Source organism: Falco cherrug, chromosome Z, assembly GCF_023634085.1.
Source record: "Falco cherrug isolate bFalChe1 chromosome Z, bFalChe1.pri, whole genome shotgun sequence".
NCBI lineage: Eukaryota > Metazoa > Chordata > Aves > Falconiformes > Falconidae > Falco > Falco cherrug.
In genome coordinates, this window is record NC_073720.1 from 74,000,482 (window position 1) to 74,018,456 (window position 17,975).

General features: G+C 39.9%; 1 protein-coding gene across 3 annotated transcripts in view; it reads right to left on the reverse strand.

The window, feature by feature from the left end:
- The window catches only part of ECPAS (Ecm29 proteasome adaptor and scaffold), a 71,672-nt gene that overhangs the window by 36,854 nt on the left and 16,843 nt on the right, over positions 1-17,975 (reverse strand). For 2 of the 3 annotated variants that reach the window (XM_055698319.1, XM_055698318.1), the window contains exons 2-16: positions 17,327-17,457; positions 13,543-13,659; positions 11,816-11,934; positions 10,598-10,750; positions 8,334-8,502; positions 7,653-7,792; positions 6,122-6,203; positions 5,748-5,867; positions 5,489-5,574; positions 5,171-5,249; positions 4,013-4,062; positions 3,400-3,466; positions 3,173-3,295; positions 1,924-2,027; positions 803-926 (exon numbers count right to left, since the gene is read on the reverse strand). In XM_055698319.1, coding sequence (XP_055554294.1) covers positions 803-926; positions 1,924-2,027; positions 3,173-3,295; positions 3,400-3,466; positions 4,013-4,062; positions 5,171-5,249; positions 5,489-5,574; positions 5,748-5,867; positions 6,122-6,203; positions 7,653-7,792; positions 8,334-8,502; positions 10,598-10,750; positions 11,816-11,934; positions 13,543-13,659; positions 17,327-17,457 — 1,664 coding nt within the window. Of the gene's footprint in view, positions 1-802; positions 927-1,923; positions 2,028-3,172; positions 3,296-3,399; positions 3,467-4,012; positions 4,063-5,170; positions 5,250-5,488; positions 5,575-5,747; positions 5,868-6,121; positions 6,204-7,652; positions 7,793-8,333; positions 8,503-10,597; positions 10,751-11,815; positions 11,935-13,542; positions 13,660-16,615; positions 16,721-17,326; positions 17,458-17,975 lie in introns of those variants that run through there. The other variant, XM_027808480.2, reaches the window with a different exon arrangement.

Below are 17,975 nucleotides of genomic sequence, written 5' to 3' on the forward strand. Positions count from 1 at the left end.
GCAAAGCCAGATGTGCTCCAACACGTTAAGACTCCTGATACTTTTAAAAAAACAAAAGTAGACTATCACAGGGAAAAGAAGTACCGTCAGTGACCCTCCACATCACCTTTATAGCTTATAAGCCTAGCGTAGCTACTACAGACATAGGTGTGTAATACAGACTACATTTTAACACTTCTTCAGATGATCTCTCAGTGCAAACAGTGAGGGTAAACTCAGTAGTACAGGTTTCAGTATATCATTCCACTAGACTCGTGAATGGTTATTTACATGGTCATTATTTCCACAGATTTCAATGAAGATAAATAATCAAGCCTTTAAGTCAACAAACCAGACTTCTTCTCTTGTTACAGCATCTCCTTTCCTAGCCAGGAATCTTTTTTGGTTTATGTGCAATATTAATTTTCATCAGCCCAGCTGGAGCGCCATCTTCCTATCCCTTCAAGAACATGTTTGTGAGCGAACTGTGAAACACACTGGATTATCACTCTTGAACACTGGATTCCCCAGTCCACACATCTTCTGCACCAACAGCACCAAAGCAAAATAATGCCTTTGTTAAAGGTCCTGCCTCCTTGTTACCTAACACTTGGATCTCTCGCAATTATGGCCAGCAGAAGGTAACAATGAATGCTAGCTAACCTTGCCAATGCAATACTATGTGTGGTCTTCACTGTGACTTTAGCTAACTTTATTCCGTGGGGGAGGTGAGGGAGATGGATACAGGGAAGGGAAGACCACACCTACTACAAGCCTGAGCATCAGGCATGTACTTTTATATACTGGGGCAGAAGCACTGTACCTTGTCTTGAATGTAGTGGACCATTTCAGGGAAGGCAGGCATCTGCTTCCCAGAACTCTCCTTTTCATTTTTACCAGGAAATGTTCTCAGCACCCGCTGGGCTTCTCCATGTACCTCCTCCCGCCTTTCAGAAGAAAAGATAAGACAGAGGTGTTATTTGCACAGAACAAATTACCTGTAATGGGCAATAAGGTATCTTGGGAAGCTGGGGGAGAGATAACACTTTTTAAGTAAGAAGTGGGTTTTTTTGAAAGGAAGGGAAAAAATGCTTGCATTAGAACTTCTAGTGATTTGTTTATTTTAGAAGGGTAAGAAAAAGGATAGTGATGAGTGGCCTCTACAAAAGAGGCTGGATAAGCCCACTTCTGCTCCTCTTACATCCTGCTAGTGTTCACTGGTTCCTGGTTACCACACCCTTCTTTTCCTATCTGCTCCTCCTCTCCATCACTTCTACATTCAAGCTTCAGCTGACACCCGTCAGGTTTATCACTATCTACTTAGCAGAAGGTCAACTCCTGAAACAGTGCTGACACTGCAACGACAGAAAAGTTTGTTGCAATTGATCTATTTAGCTTTCCTTAGTTACATAATAGCTAATCACATCAAAACCCAAGCAATTAAGTAAGCTGGAAAAAAATCCACCACTTAAATTGCAGTAACAGAAAATGGCAGATGAAACTACTACTGTAATTTAATGAGTCAACTACTCCTCAGCAGAGTGGCAGCTCTCACAGATGCATGTTCCTGACTCAAGCTAAAAACAGACTGATAGAATTTGCCAGGAAAAAATAATTTTTAGCCACTGTAAAGATTATTTCAGTTAATGCATTTTTGCTTCTCAACTGCAATTGATCATTAACATGAAGTGCTTTAGTGACAGTGGTTCATCTGAAACAAGAATCCAAGCCAAAGACTACCATAAGGCACAGCAACAGTCCTCTACAGAACACTGTCACAGAATGCCCCTGTGTAAAGGATAATTTCCAAATCATCATACTTGATTTTAGTAAGCAAGTTTTTATGTACATATGAACACACATACAGATGCACTTATATTTCATCCAAATATATACTGGATGCAAATGTGTGTGTGTGTGTGTGTGAAAATTAAAACAACTTACGGGTCTCCTGCAGCTAACAGGAGTAAGTATCTGGAAGGGATATGATCTGGAGGGAATACCGTGCTAGCAAATTTCACAGCCACTTGACGTACTTGAACTTCAGGCTTAGAGAAAAAAAGACACAAACATACTGTTGAGTTTTAAAATAAACATGCTAACGACCTGCATTCTCCCCTTTTAAATCATCAGTCATCTGCTTTGTCCTTTGGTATGAACATGACCCAAAGAATTTTGACATTTTGAGACACTGCTCTTGCTAACTCTTCATATTGCAGGAGACAGGGAAAACAAAAGCTAGCTTCTCATATAAACATATACAAGTGGAAAATAAAATGTTTGATACATGCACGTGTTTTTGAATCACAAATCAGGGCTATCACTAATTCTTAGACAGCTCAACTGCCCCAGCCAGGCAGTGCTGAAATGAAGAATGATATACATCATCGATCCACACAAAACAGATCTGCACTTAGGAGCAGCACAGCCAGAGGTGGAAAAGAAACGTTAGGTTAGGGTCGTCATTCTCTTTGCTGCATTCAGATAGTCTCAAAATGGTATTGCCTAGTGACTTAGATTGCTCAAGCACCCAGGCAAAAGAGTCATCAGCATGAAAATAGTCTCTTACACAGTTACTAGTGCAACCACTAGAAATACCTCTACAATCACCCTGAGAACCCATGCAAGCACAGAGTATGCAACACCTACTCTTTCCGAAAACCCAGACTTCTGGGGAATTCTGAACACAAGATGACACTCAGTAAGAGAGTTAGTGAAGTGTGGTTTCCTCTGGGTTGGTGTCTCAAGGCTGAGTTCCTGGGGAGGTTCTCAGGTGCCTTATAATGTTAGAAATCTCGCAGCACACTGAAAACCCCACTTAGCAGTGAATGACCCTTTCTACCAAGCTCTTGCTTTCACAAAGTATTTCACAAGATACAGTCCCTGAAGTAAGGATACTTCTCAAAAGTTTTCTTAGGAGACTATGAGAGACACACAGTGTAATCACAATGGCTTTGTTTCTTTGCAAACCAGAACACAAATAGAAAACTGCATTGTCTCTCTTCTTGCAGCCACAAATATTAAAAATATTTCATCTGAGCATACACAACCCCCCTTCTCCCAGATCAGCCAATACATTCAGTAAGAAAAGGGAGACCTGTTCCAAAAATACACCACAGGAAGTGTCAGGAAACAGAAAAACAACAAATAGCTCTTTTTTAAAGGTACTTAATTTTGACTCCACTGAAAATACCTTTATTAAGTATGAAGCTACAAGAATTTCCATCAGGGTACGCTGGGCTCCTTCCAAGTTACTGTATGCTCCAACCATCATAGACAAAGCCTCCTGAATGGCAAGCCTAGTATCAGCATCTTCCTGCAGTACAAAACCAAGAGTTTTCACTTTACAGCGTACAGTAACAAGAATTAAGCAAAACCAGCATAAAATTAATAATTTCCCAAAACACCATGAGCACCCACCTTGCATAAAGCTTCAAAGAACTGCTGTACCAGTGCTATATCCTTGGTAAACAGCTGAGGCATTCGGCTGAAACGAGATATTTTAATCCATGAAGTTTTTGGTTTTTTTACATTGAAATGCTTCACATTTCATTGGTCTTCCCCTCATCCCACATTTTAACTGCCAAACAAAGCAAAGTCAGCACAGAAAGTTTGCTCTATCTTATCCATTTCCACCATGGAGCAGTATACCCACACTTAAGACAGTTTGGGAAGTGAGGTATTCTACGGACAATCCTTCAGATCACCAGCATATCACCAAACATGTCACTTGTCTAGCTTTATGCCCTCTGCTTTTTGCTGTACATTCCTTAAATTGACGTCTTTAACAATCCAGAAAATGGAACATTTCTTAAATTCTGTGCATAATTCATGAGCAGCCACTAATCACTGTTAGAGAAACTATCGGCTAAAAACATTTCTTTTTGCATCTTTGGAGATGTCACCAGAAGAATGCTTTTCTCTGCACTGTATACTCAATTTGCAGGTGGCATAAAGCTTGCTGCTGATAAATCAACAGATTACTCTGGAAAAATTATGCAATGCTCCAGTGCTTAAACGGCGCTTCAGTTACCTGGAGAGCTTTCCAACCGCTGAATATGCCATTGACAGCAGTTTTGAATCCTTGAATGATAAAACAATAAATAAAATTCAGCAAAACCAGAAAAATATAATGGTGTATCTTTTATAATTAAATATTTACTTTAAATTCTGTCTTCAAAGCGCTTGAATAGGTTTTCATGGATAAAGAATCCTGGAACATAAGATAATCATACCCGAGAATAAAAGCATCAGGTAGGAACAGAGGGAGCAAGCTTTTCCAGCAGAAACACAAAATTGCATATGGTGACAAAATGTAAATCTTCCTTCTGGTCTCAGCTAATCACATTTTATTTCAAAAGAGACAGCTAAGTAGATTCAGCAAGTATACGAAACAGTAGCAAAGACACAGAAACCTTCTGCTGGCCCTGAACAGCAGCTTTACCCATAGGATGCTGTCTGCACAACAGATGCTACAGATGACCAATGCAGCACATTTATATGTGGGCTTACTTCCTCCTGAACATTCCTTTTTCATGCCCTTCCCAATGGCAGGGGAGGCCTATACTTTGGAACACCGACTCAGGCCAGAAGGTCACAACCAACAGTTCAAATGAACCAGCAAGAGGATCAAAGCTGCAGCAGGTGATCTGCAACATCAGCCCTTTGTCAGATATATGTAGGGGTACTGTGGGGAATTTGCCTTCTGAAACGGCAGCGGAAAGACTTCTTCAGGCCAGACTGGCATTTGCAGTTTTGTTTGTAACACTGTTCCCACAGCAATACCATCCCTGGACAGAGAGGATGGAAGGTATTACAAGCAGGCCTATACAGCTGCTTATCACAACAGGATGTATGCCTGGAGCTGAGGCCCCTGTATGCACCAGAGTAATGAGCAACAAGAGCAAGATGCTACTGTGCCCTCACTCTTCAGATTACCAACATGTCGATTTCATGAGACTTTGCAAAGTGTCCAAACACCTATCCATAGCTGTCAAACAAATAAAACAGTTTTCCTATATAGCCTTTTATAGCATTTATTTCTCTTCAACATTTCTTAATAGGTATCTTTTGATAGCCATCTCGGGCAACAACAAGAACACTTTATCAGTTTCCATCATAAAGGTATTTGTCTTTTGCTTGTATTCATATGAAGAATTATAGCTCTACAGCAAAGGATCTTTCAGCTTACCTCTTTGTATTCATTGATCAGCTTTGTAAGTCCGTTTAAAAGCATTGGGCCTAACGGCTTTATTTTACTTTCTGGACAACTGCAATTAGAGACAAGAATAAACAAAATACTATCTTTTGCATCCCTTTTAGGTATATACTGTCAGTTTCATTTTTTCCTCAACTTTAAGCTGAGAAATTACATTTTAATGTGTGCAAGCACACACACACAGATTTCAGGATTAAGGAAAAAAACCCTACTTTCTATGAGTTTTACATAGGTAGTAAACAGGCTTCCAGACAAATAGCTAAAAAACCACTGCGCTCTCTAAATACTTACATGATACAGATATGATGCACAAACTGCAAGGACAGATTTCTCAGTTTTGCATTTGTGTTTGCACCAAAAAGTCCATCATAAACCACCTGGCCAAAAGGAATAAAGAGCAGATCAGAAAGGTCTGGCTTCACTTTCAAAGGTTTTCTAATTCCCCTTCTTTAAACACTATCATCAGTAACAGCGCTTCCATCCCCTAAGTACTAAGGGAACTGTAATATCAAGCTCATTGGGAAGAGCAGCTTTGCAATGTAAACATTACCTGAATGTTAGCTGGGAATGTTTCTGCAGCTTGCCTGGATCGCAGAAGATGAGGAACTATCTTTAATTTAACACGGGTGCTGACTGACTCTCGTTTCATTTCTGGTTTCAGAACAGATCCCTGTCAGAAATAGAGTTCAAATAATACAGAGCATCACTGGACAACTACTTTTAAGTTAGCTAAATTACTTTCCATTGCAAATCAGAACACACTGGGACAGAGAAAGAAAATTTATTCAACAGCAAAAATGTTCAGTGAGAGCAGAAATCAAAGGAAGTGACAGATTTAAGAAATCTGTGTCTTCTCCAAATAAAATAAGGCAACTAAAATTAAAGCTTCACAAATTAAGCAGGTATGGCACTTTGAAGGCTTACCTCCTTGGTTTTCAGTGGTATATCCCCAAGATACACTTTATACATTTTGTTGATGATAGCAGGATTGTTCCAGTCAATTAAACTAAAGAAAAAAACATATTTAACACCAACATGTTGTGATTCTGACCTTCAATTACTTTTAAAAATATGTATTTCATAACGTTTCACATCAAATTCATATTCTTTGCTGAGTTTTAATAGATCTAGTTTGACTTCTAATCACTCCTCCCACATGAACATAATATATAATCATGAAGAATGTGATTACAAATTTCACATACAAATTATGACAATACAATTCCAAATAATTTGTGAGAAACCTACATGCTCCCTTCTCTCCCACTGAAACAAGACATATAAACAATGGTAGCCTACTGACTAAATACAGAATGGTCATCCATTAACAAGCTTCTCCATCCATTTAAACATCTAATACATAACCATCTAATGCCAGCTATTGATGAGACTGTTTGGAACTCACACATACATCCAAAAAACACCCCAGTGAAAACAAGAAGTTAAACATGCATGCTTCAAAAGAAGTGGAAGAGATAAAACTATCTCTTTTCTTTCAGATCTGTGAACAAGTGAGCTAGGAAGTAGCAGGGTTTTTCTCATAAAAGACATCGAACATTGCCTATTAACATGCATTTTGCCTACACATGTAATTTGCTCTCTGGGCAAAGAAAGAATACCAACAAAAAGGGAAAGATGAGACAAGCAGCAAAGGAGAGACTGCCTTCCTTAACCAGGCTGGCAACACCTACTAGAATCACCTCCACTGCCACAATGGAGGCACATGAATAGACTCGAATGGAGAAGATTTCCCATTGCGTATTTGACTCCAAGATAAATAGCCCTGTACTTGTAGTAATACAGAAGCCATCTGCACATTTCAAAGGCAGGTCTCTCTTGCTCCAAATCTCCTACATGAGCCAGCAAACCTTGTACGATCAATGACTCAGCAAATAGTACCACAGCTATTACTCTGGCCTCTTGATGGGTTAGACAGAAGCATTGTCTGTAGCTGACGAAAGGTGGACTGCAGATGAGCAAAAGGTTTAATAATGCAGAAAACGGTGGCTGCCAAGCTTCCTAGACTATAGTCCACTTCACAGTTACAGTCTCTTTACCTCCTTAATAAATCAAATGAAAGTATACTTTTCTGGGAAAGACAATATAGGTAAGCTGACCAGTTGTGAATCACTTATAATGCCTTACTGACAATCTATAGTCCACAGAAGGTAATTTGGAAACGAAGGAGTAAGAAAATGGCTCAAAAGCAGTACCAAAGATGATTGAAAACAGCTAAAGCTGCCAGCTTCACAGCCAGGTGATGCTCCCAGCTACAAGACTGTGAGCCACACCATTCCCAGCCCTGTGTGGATACACAGCAGCTTTGCAGGTATGCAGGGAGAGAGACTGCAGCCTTCTCTCTTTCAGAGCACAGTCTCTCTGGAGCACTACATTAATTGCAGCTAGCTCTCCTAGGAACACTAGCACCAACATTTCCAAACATCCAAATCTGTACCTTTGTTTGCTCTTTAGTTCAAGGTCTGCTGCGGTGGCAACACTGTGTCTTGTATCACTGGAGGCTACAACCAGGTGTATAACAGCTTCAAGTTCTGGCACTTGCTCAGCTTCAATGAACTTCACAATCCCCAGCTTACACTATTCAACAGTGGGGAAAGTAAAGGCAGTTACTTGACAAGAAAGCATTACGTTACAGCAATGGTAGCACTAGCAGTGCAGCTGTATGAAATGATGGCTTCTGCTTGGTAAGGAAAAGTTCATATACTCTCCATCTCTTCAGCTGTACCCTGCTCTTGCCTCTTGCAAAGCAGTCACCTGCAGCAAAGTATCAGCATTACAATTAGGGCTATTCTGCAACTTCTCTACTAAATAAGGATGATTCATCAACAGGAGAGAGTTTTGCAACCTTACTATCTTTAGGAGGAAAATGCAAGAGTAGGCTGCAGTCACAGTTGCCTCCTAACTAGCTCCAAGAACTGCTGGCACCTCCCACCCCATCTCACTATAACAAAGTTCCTTACGGCATCATGCAAAGTCCATCAATAAATTTATTCTGGGCAACAAAAGGCCTGATCAGAATTAGTTATGTATTCTCCCACCAGCCTTACATTCTTCTGCCTGTAGCGATCTCTGTTACCAACCCCAGTTCGTCAAGAACCAGCCCTGCAGTTTTAAGTACCTGTTCTAGCAGCTCTGGTGTCCACGGACTATCTCCAATTATCCTTTTAGCTGCATAAAAGCTCATCCCTGGAGGTGGCTGAGGGATTCCAGGACCTCCCACGCTACTTGATGAAGAGCCCTGGGCCGAGGGCACGTTTTGTCGACTCTGAGATTCGTTCAATACGAACCTAAGCAGGTGAGAAAGAAGTTTCTTTAGAGGCTTTACCAACCCATGTTGCCAGCTCTATTAGAAGCTGGAATGGAGGAATAAACATAATCTGTCCAACTTTACATATTCTTCCTGAATTAATCCCATGGCTCTGACATGACAGAATTTTACTTAGTTGAGACTCAGTTACCAGTTATCCCAGCATATTCTGCAAAAGCCGTAACAATCTCATTTTAACTGCCTGAAAACAAACCTGTTAGGAAAGGGAAGGGTTCACTGGCATTTCTGAAAAGAGTTCTCAGGTTACGAAGCAGAAAGAAAGATCTCTTTCGTATTAGAAGTGACTGCTCAAACAGTACTACATTTGATAAACTTGTACTACAGGCTTTAACAACACTTGGTATGATTTCTATACAAAATGCAAACCTAACAAGGGAAATAATGAAGCATATGCAACAATGAAGTGGCAGGAAACAATCCTTGATATAAAAAAAAAAAAAGAATAATGTATTGGGAAATGGCAATTTTAGTGCTGGGCAGGGAAGGAAAGCAAAAACCATGAAGGTTAAGTTTACAGATCATAGTCTTCTCAGAACCTGGCTAGTCTAGCTGCACTATGCACACCTCCATACTCCACAAAAGCCATTCCACTTCTCCCTGGATCCTTGGAAGCTGGTCAACACATTAAGGCATCAAAACTGTAGTGCAGAGACCAGCAAGAATTACTTTGCTCCAGACAGCTATAATCTGCACTGCATTCAGCACACAGGTAACAAAAGGAAGTAAACAGTCTCATCAATATGGATAAACATTCATTCCAAGTGTCACTAGTTAAAACATTAAAACACTAACTTGATGATGGGCTTTAAGCCCTACAGTTAGGTTTTAGGGTTGTTCTACTGCATGCAGACTGGCAATGATTGAGCAAATTCTACCAGGCATAAATTAGCTGTAAGTGGCTGTCTCACCGGAGATAGACATCCAGAGCCACACGCTAGCTGAAGACGCTCTCAGAGCACCTTCTGGAAAGAAAATGAAACCTTCACTCCTACCCTCATGGTCTCTGAGTATTTAAGAACTTGTCATGCTTGGCCAGAGTACAAAAGCACGGAAGGCAATGCAGTGTCACTGCAAACCCTGAGTACTTGAAACAACAGCCACAGCAGTGTGGGGGTGAAGCTAAAAGCATAAATCTGGGCAAACTAAAGAACGTGAGCTGTGAACAGAGGAGCAAGCTAGGCATTTTAAACTGTAAGACACAAGCCTCTACACACTCAAATGGTAAGGAACTGGCCCCTGAAATGCTTGATAGGAGCATGGCCTCCAGCAAAGCTACATGAGAAACATCAGATGTTCACTATTTCAAAAAGTCACTCTTTTAGGTTAATCCACTTGGGTGAAAAAAAATTAGATGCTCAGAAAAATCCTACGGGAATCAATGCACTGTCAAAAAACCCCCTGTTCTCCCCCTAGCAATACAAAGACACTAGAAAAGTTGGTGGAAAATAGATTTTGAGAACACATTGATTTTAGACACTGTAAGATTCCTAACAAGCAGTGATCAGTACATTCAAGTTGCTCTGTAAATCCTTCTTGCTCTCAGAAACAGTGCTCACACCAAGACATGTCATTACATTTAAAACATTTTTCAGCAGAAGACAGATGAAAGACAAATCTTGTTATTAAAGGTTCAATTCTGGAACTCAGAAGTTTTCAGATACTATGCTTGCTTAAGACCTTGGAGGAATAAGCCTTAAAACTCAACTGCAGGAAGATGAGCACATATTTTGATTTGGCTTCTATTTTAAAGATTTAGTTATTTAACAGATAGTTCACGTGTCTCATAGCTTCACTTTGATCCCAAAAGAGGTCAAGGACAGAACAGCGTAACACCTAATTAAGTAGAAAAAAAAGACATTTTATTAAATAAGGAAGATGGTGATCCCATTCTTAAAATTAGGGTCCTGCTCTGTGTCTTACTGAAACTCGTAACTGGCTTCATTCAAGCTAGGAAGTAGCAGCTTATTTTAAATGAGTTTCCCAAGGTACAACTCATGTTTCACACACAAAGAACACATCAATACTAGAGAAGACTTGGATTAACTGTTACTTACCCATAAGGCATAAGAAGAACATCCAACATGAAGTCCAAAAGCAGCTGTACAGTCTTTGGTTTTTCAGCAAGATTAAATGGGTAAGAGGCTGCTTTCAGTGGTTCGGCAGGGTATTTCATGTGAAAAAGGGTTGGTATTAGAAGATGCATTAGGCTGAAAAACAATTACATTTACTGCAACCATTTAAAAAAAACACATCTGTTTATTCTTAACATTCAAAAGAGAAACTTAACAACAAACATGGTCCTTAATAGCAAAAAAATGGTTAACAAAAGACAAACTGATTCACAATATGGTGGCCTCTATTTGCTACCTGATGCATTTAAAAATGGAAGGCAGAAGACAAACTAGGATTTGTTCTTAAAATAGAACATATATGTCTGCATGCATGCACACAGGCAACCATCTGCAGATGGTGTATATATTCACAGATGAATATACTGATTATATACCAGTATAGTAAAATTTCCCATCTCTTCACTCATGTACTTGCTTTTCACAGACAGGGCAAAACCATGGTCCCTGAGAAGACAATAAAGTATTTTCACACTGTTCTCATGAATGGAAGCAAGATTTTACTGCAAGACCTTTCAGTAAGGTCATTTCAAAATTAGCTTTACACTGTCATAGTGACATACAGTGAATGAAGATATGATTTTTATGCCATTTTCCAGTGCCAGCATGGTGGAAACTCATCTCAATGTAAGAATCAGGTCCATAATGAACAGTTTTCTCAAAGTTCTTTGTACACACCAGTTCCCAACTTCAGCCTTTTTTTTTTTTTTTTAATTACAACTTGGTGTTTCAAGTGAGTAAGTACTTTGGTTATCTCACAATTTAGAGTAGCCAGTCTGAGACATTTACTGCTGTTCCTGTTGCTGGACAGAGGATTTAGTGAAGGTCTGGCCTTAAGCGGGAAATGAGAAATTGATGAACAGTGATGGGGAATATGGACAGGCATATCTGTTACAACACAGACTTCTTATCATGCAGGGAGTCTGCTGCTGAAGATCCTGTATATTATTACAACATTAGACTATATGAATTCTTTGTACCACACAAACTACTGACTTGCTGATCCAAACTGCACCAGCCAAGAACATCCTAAACAATTAGGATATCACAGGGGGAGAAAAAAAATAATCTTTTAACAATTGATACAATTTATTTTATTGAAACAATACCAACAGAATTCACTCCAAGGATAAGTAGTTATACCTGTCTTGCTGCGGTTGAGGTTTCCCCTCCATTGCAGTGAGAAGAGTTGGAGCCAATTCACATTGTTTTTCCACAGGCAGACGAGGGTATCCCATCTTAACATAAATTATGGTAAAATTCTAAAGGAGTAGAAAAAGCACGTAGTATTGCAACAGTGCAAAAGAAATACCTGCTCTTTAAACTCTTTTTGTATGTTGTGTTACATAACTGGGTGTTGGAAACAACGTATGTTTTGGGAGACCAATTTCTTAATTCTAAGGCTCATCAGACTAACAGCTATTAAAGGGGAGTCTCAGCAAAACCCAGTCAGAAAACCTAAGAAAATTCAGAAAGGGTTTTCTGAGTAGGTCCTGCTAAACCTCCACTTTAAAAGGATGAAAACAACAGTGCAAAAACCTTCTCTAGCTTCTCTTATTTGCTGCTAATTACACCAAAACCAGCTTTACCTGAGCAACAGCTTCAACGAAAGCAAATGTAATGTTCCCTCTCATCTACTTCCGAAACAAAATAGAAAGCAGTATTGAATAAATAGAAAGTCAGCAGCATAGGCAAGGTTTCTCTTGAAAATGTGTTTCTGTACCATCATGAAAATGCAATCCAAACACAGCCCAGTGATAGGTCAACACTGCAGAGCCATACTGAATACTGGACTACCTAACTGTTGCCATGTTGATCCAAATTCAGCCAAGGACTGTAGAGATAAGAGTTACGCATTCAGTGACCTGGTTGAAACAAGTGTTGAAGTGGGAAGTATGATGCTTCTTTGCAGATGGCACTTGTTAAAATTGTATGAAGCCTCATGGCACAAAACAACATGCATCACTCAGATACATGAATGAAAACAAATTTTTGACATGCCCAGCCAAAAGCACAGTTTATCTTCAAACAAGATCTTATTTTTTTTACTGCTCTACAGAATGCATGCATTCTAGAAGCCCTCAGCTATTTCTAAAGGGTGAACTCCAGATAATCCACTTGCTTAAAGACAGTATTACATTTTTTCTATGTTACTGCTGCTTAAAATCTAAATATTTCTCCATCAGTTTCTAAGACACTATGTTTTCCATTTATGCTACTTAGGAACGAACAGTCAAATGAGAAGGACAAAAAAAAATGCCTCTGATTTTATCACTTTTTTCATGATGGTCATTTGCAATAGATCTACCACAGCTGAAATGAAAATTGTCTTCACAGACAAAAACTTTTTTAAACTATTTTCACTCTTTAAACTACACTGAAGGAATCCATCTAGTAAAGTTTCCCCATCTACAAAATAAGGGTTTTTTTCATCTTTTCTTCCTTGGCTAAGCTCCTGACCCTAAAAACACATAAAAATATGGGTTCTTAGGTGTTCAGAGAAATACAGATGTTTGAAATAAGACGGATCCTGCATGTATCAGGATAAGGGTTAGTTTGCAAAAGGGAGCTTCTAACAATGAATTGACCCTCTACAAATACAAGCAAGGGCAATTCACGCATTCATGAAATATCAAGCACAATTACCAGTACTTTGGACAGAATCAATAGTGCAGCTGCTTTATGAAACTAATTTTAACCCAAAACAGACTATCAAGTTTAGTTTAGTTTAAAAAAACCTCTTAAAACATCAACCTCATGACAATAACACACTTGCTAGGAACAATGACAGAGCTAAAAACAGAGTTTCAAAAAATATTCTGCTTGTTACAAGTAAATCAGTAACTGTTCTTGGAAGAACAGACACTTACAGTGACAAAGGACACTGCAGAGGGATCTTGATATTGAACTAGCAATGTCTCTACTGGAAGCTGAATTTTTGGACGACTTTTGATGCGTTTATTCAGATGAACCAGCAGCTCCATGACCTGACAGGAAGAAAACAAAAAACCTGAAAGAGTCACCATTAATTTTACTACATTGAACTTTGCACATCATCCCCAGTCCAGAAGGCAGGCCTATTATAAACAAATCAGGCCTGAGCTTCATGATTATTCAATCTCTAAGAAAATGGCATCCATCATTTATTGCATTATCTTGAAACCACTCTGACATGTCTCAAGTCACTAAGACAAACACATAAAAAGTCCCAAACCACACCACAACCAATAACCTCCATTAACAGAAATGTCAATAAGAAATGATTACTGAGGATGACTACACAGTTGGTTACCATCCCCTCAAAACTGAGCCTGCCTTGGAAACCCACACTGCTGCTCTGTCTTGGGGCTGTACAGTAACTCCAGTTCACAACATGGAACAAAAAAACCAATGAAAAAAATGCACCCATGATAAAGTTTTCAAGTAAGCGTATGAAGACAATGCTTGGAGTGGAACAATACTCAACTGAAACCCACCAGGCAAAAGAAGCCAAAAGGAGCCCTATGCATGTCAGGCAGGAGCAAGGCACAGCCCTGGCCTGGGCAGGCAGAGCCCCAGCAGAAACGTCAATGGGGCCAAACAGCAGCTCTGGGGGAATGGCCCTGGGCTCTGGCAGACTGTGAACTGAGCAGAGGCCAGACTGCATTGAAACAAGAGAAGTGCAGAGTGGTACATTCTCATGATGAGGACTCTCAAGTAGTCAAGCAGGGCCCAGAGAGTTTGTGCAGTCTCTATCCTTGGAAGTTTCTAGAGACTCATCTCTATAAACCCTTCACCATCCTTGCCAGAACTTGTAATGGCCCATTTTAAGCAGGAGGTTAGTCTGGAGAACTTCCAAGTCCCCTCCAAGATGAATTACCCATGATTCTACAATCCCATGGAATAGTTTCTCAGCATAGCATCAGCAAAGTGCCATTTGTAAATCCACTAAATGAGATACCATAATTGAATGGAGGAACTCAAAAAACTACAGACAGCATCCAGTATGGCACAATAGGTTCTTAGAAATCACACAAAACACCTGCATCTTGCCTACAAACCCTACCAGGTTCTCAAGTGACGCGATGCAAAAATGCAAGTAATATGAAGTGGTGTCAGCTCAACTTCAGTAAAACCAGACAGAGCCCGTCCTAGATGCATGTTGACTTCAAGCAACGGAAGTCAAAGAGCCATGGTGGGCATGCTGTCCTGTGTTTTTCATGGCTCATTACCTTGGTATGGTGAAAAAGCAGCTCAATTACTGTCACTGGACTTTGTCATGGAAACTGCAGAACCATATGCTTATTGAGCTGCATATGAGCTAAGACATCACCTTCATATCCACTCCAGGACTAAGTATCAAACAAAACAATGTCCAGCTATAATCTAGAGCAACTGCATAGCTGACCACAAGCATGGGATTGAGACCAGATAAGCCGGCAAGCTAAGTAATGCTGACAGCTACCAAATTTTGCTGCTGCAAAATTATTATAATAGCAGTCACAAATTACTATTATGTTAGAGAGGAAAAAATGTGTCTGCACACACTTTTTTGTGAAGGAAGAGAAACACACAACTACAACAGAGCTTGAGGAACCTGTTCAAGTTACCCACAGTGGCTGGTGAAAAAATACGTGGATGGATTTGGGTATGTGTGAGAGTTTAGCTCATGTCCTGCTTCTCTAATCATTAATATCAGATCAGTGCACTATGGAACTCATCCAGAAGTACTCATGTGACCTGAATCAGGCAAATGTCTGCACATCTGAGTATGACTGCTTCTTACGGTTTTGCTGGCTTCACATGGGTTGCATAAAGCGACACAGTATCCAGTCTGGCACAAATGCTGCCAGTGCATTGCTTGCTTCTTGGAACACATCTGAACCCACAGAGTGAACTCACCCCAGATTAGTTCTTTGTGTGACACTGCTAGGGTAACTGATTCGGTAAAAAAAAAAAATCCTAGAGTTGAATCTGTCAAAATGTCGCCTGAAGAGGGATTACCTTTTCAGAGTAAATGGACTAACAAGGTACAGGCATTGCAAGTTTATCCATATAGCTAGACTACATCCTAGATCTGAAAACATATGAGGACAATCGGGTTCAAATTACTGAATGCTGCAGTAATACTGACCTGACAGTCAAAAAATTAAGAGCACCCATGAGACCAACAAAGCAATATGTTAAGGCAGCAGGAAGAAAAATGGAATTTTAAGTTACCCTTTCCATGTTAGCAGTACAAGCTTGAGTGGAAAGTTAGTCTGGGGAGTCAGAGTGAAAAATGTGTAGTCAATCCATGTGGTGTACTGAATGAACTACACTGTGCTTCTGAAATTCAGTGAAAGGAAGTCCTTGAGCAATGGCATTGATCTACCTTCAGCAGCCTACTGGCAACACACAGATGTTCTTTTTTGCCCATATGCTATGAAAAGTCAACATTTTTGACTACATTGTCAATTCAATCAAGATGATTTAAGTTTTCAAATGACAATTAACTATGTTGGTACATTTTTTCGTTGTTGTTAGGTGTGGGTTTTTTTTTTAAGTCATTACAATAATTGCAGAGGAGACATGACATGGAACAGCAGACATCCGTCACTGCCTGTAGTCAGTCACTGGGTCAATAAGGAGTCTGTCCTTCTCTTTCCATTCTATTTCATCTACTTCATAAGTCATTGTTAGATTAGCTTTCCAATCACCTGAGTGCTCATGTGAGGAGACATACACTTTTGTTTTATTTCATTGCCTTAACATGATTTTGAGGCTGGAGTTGAAAAACAGGCACATTCTTTGTTGTCCAATAGGAAAAATTAGCGCTGGAAAGAAAGTCAGGCATTTGTGCTTAAAAGTCATTAGCATTTGAAAATGCATCATACTTCTTAAGACACCTACCCACATTAACAACAGAGTAACCTGTAACCGGGCTAGGACCAAACAGTTTTGGAGGTGGAATTTAATATGTACCTGAATGAATTCTGTGATAAAGCTGCCTTCTGTACCAGGGGACTGAATTCCTTCAGATAGATATCAAAGTCCATCTTCAAAATTGTTTGGTCCTTGCTCCTATTCCTGTTATCAGACAAGTGAACGACATCGATGAGCATGTCTTCATGAGTCTTTCACACACAGAAGCAAGCTTGCTCCATATGTGCCGTATGTAAGTCAGGGGAATGCACAACAGCCCTAACCTGGAAGCCACAGCAACCGCTGCTATGGCAGAAAGTCTTGGTCTCAGGCTAACTCACAGCTAGGTGGTCACAAGTGGAAACAAATGCAGCCTCCACAACCTGCAAAAGCCACACAGTTGCAAAAAACCTTGCTGATGCAAGCAGTAACTGTTTCCTTTAAGCCCTAATAGCTGTGATAAACCCATTCTCTATCAGGCTCACAACAACTTTTCCTCAAAAAGTCAATTTCTTCACTGAGAAGAACCAAGCACAGTAAACCATGATACACTGGGGCATTTCCTTCTCCCTGATCTGGAACATACTGTTACAGTAAATTGCCCAGAGAAGCAGCTGAGTCACTATCCCTGGAGGTATTTGGAGGGAGATGTGGTGCTTAGGAACATTGTTTAGTAATTGACTTGGTGGTCCTGGGTTGATGGTTGGACTCTAAGGTCTTAAAGCTCTTTTCCAACCTAAACTATTCTATGATTCAAAATGGCACTCTTACCTTTTTACGAACTCCTTCCTGTGTGCTGGACAGCTTGAGGAGAACAGGGGGTAGGAATTTGGAAATAATGTTCTGTAACTGCTCGTCTGTTTCTGCATGGCCAAGACGCAAGAACACACGCTCAAGCTGATCTGCAGTTTAAAAAAAAAAAAACAAACAACAAAAAACCAAGACAAAAACCTGGTTGAAACTTGAAATTGCTGTAGCAAGAAAACAACTTTTTCTCAACATTCCCTAACAGGCCTGTAAGAAATGCTGTACATGATTCTCAAAGTACTTCCATCTCAACAGCACTCAGCAGAGAGCCATCTTGTATTTTTACCGTTAACTGAGCCAACTGTTGATGGCAGAAACCAGTCTGATAGCTTTGAGTACTAGTCTCCACAATTACAGAGAGACCAGTCTTACCAAAGACAGGAGCAATTAAGATTTTCTTTGCTTCACACTGTGTTTCAAGTAGAGGCTAGAATATCTCCAAAAGTGAAACTCAAGGTTAGGATCTCAAGTCATTCCTGCCCTTTCTGCTTTGACAGCAAAGGTTTGCAGCTAACTTTTGAAAATATGCTTGCTGTGATCTGCATTCAGACCATGATGTTCTGTATTTCCTCTAGTTAATCAGAGGGTAAAAAGATCTGGCCAATTCTTGCTA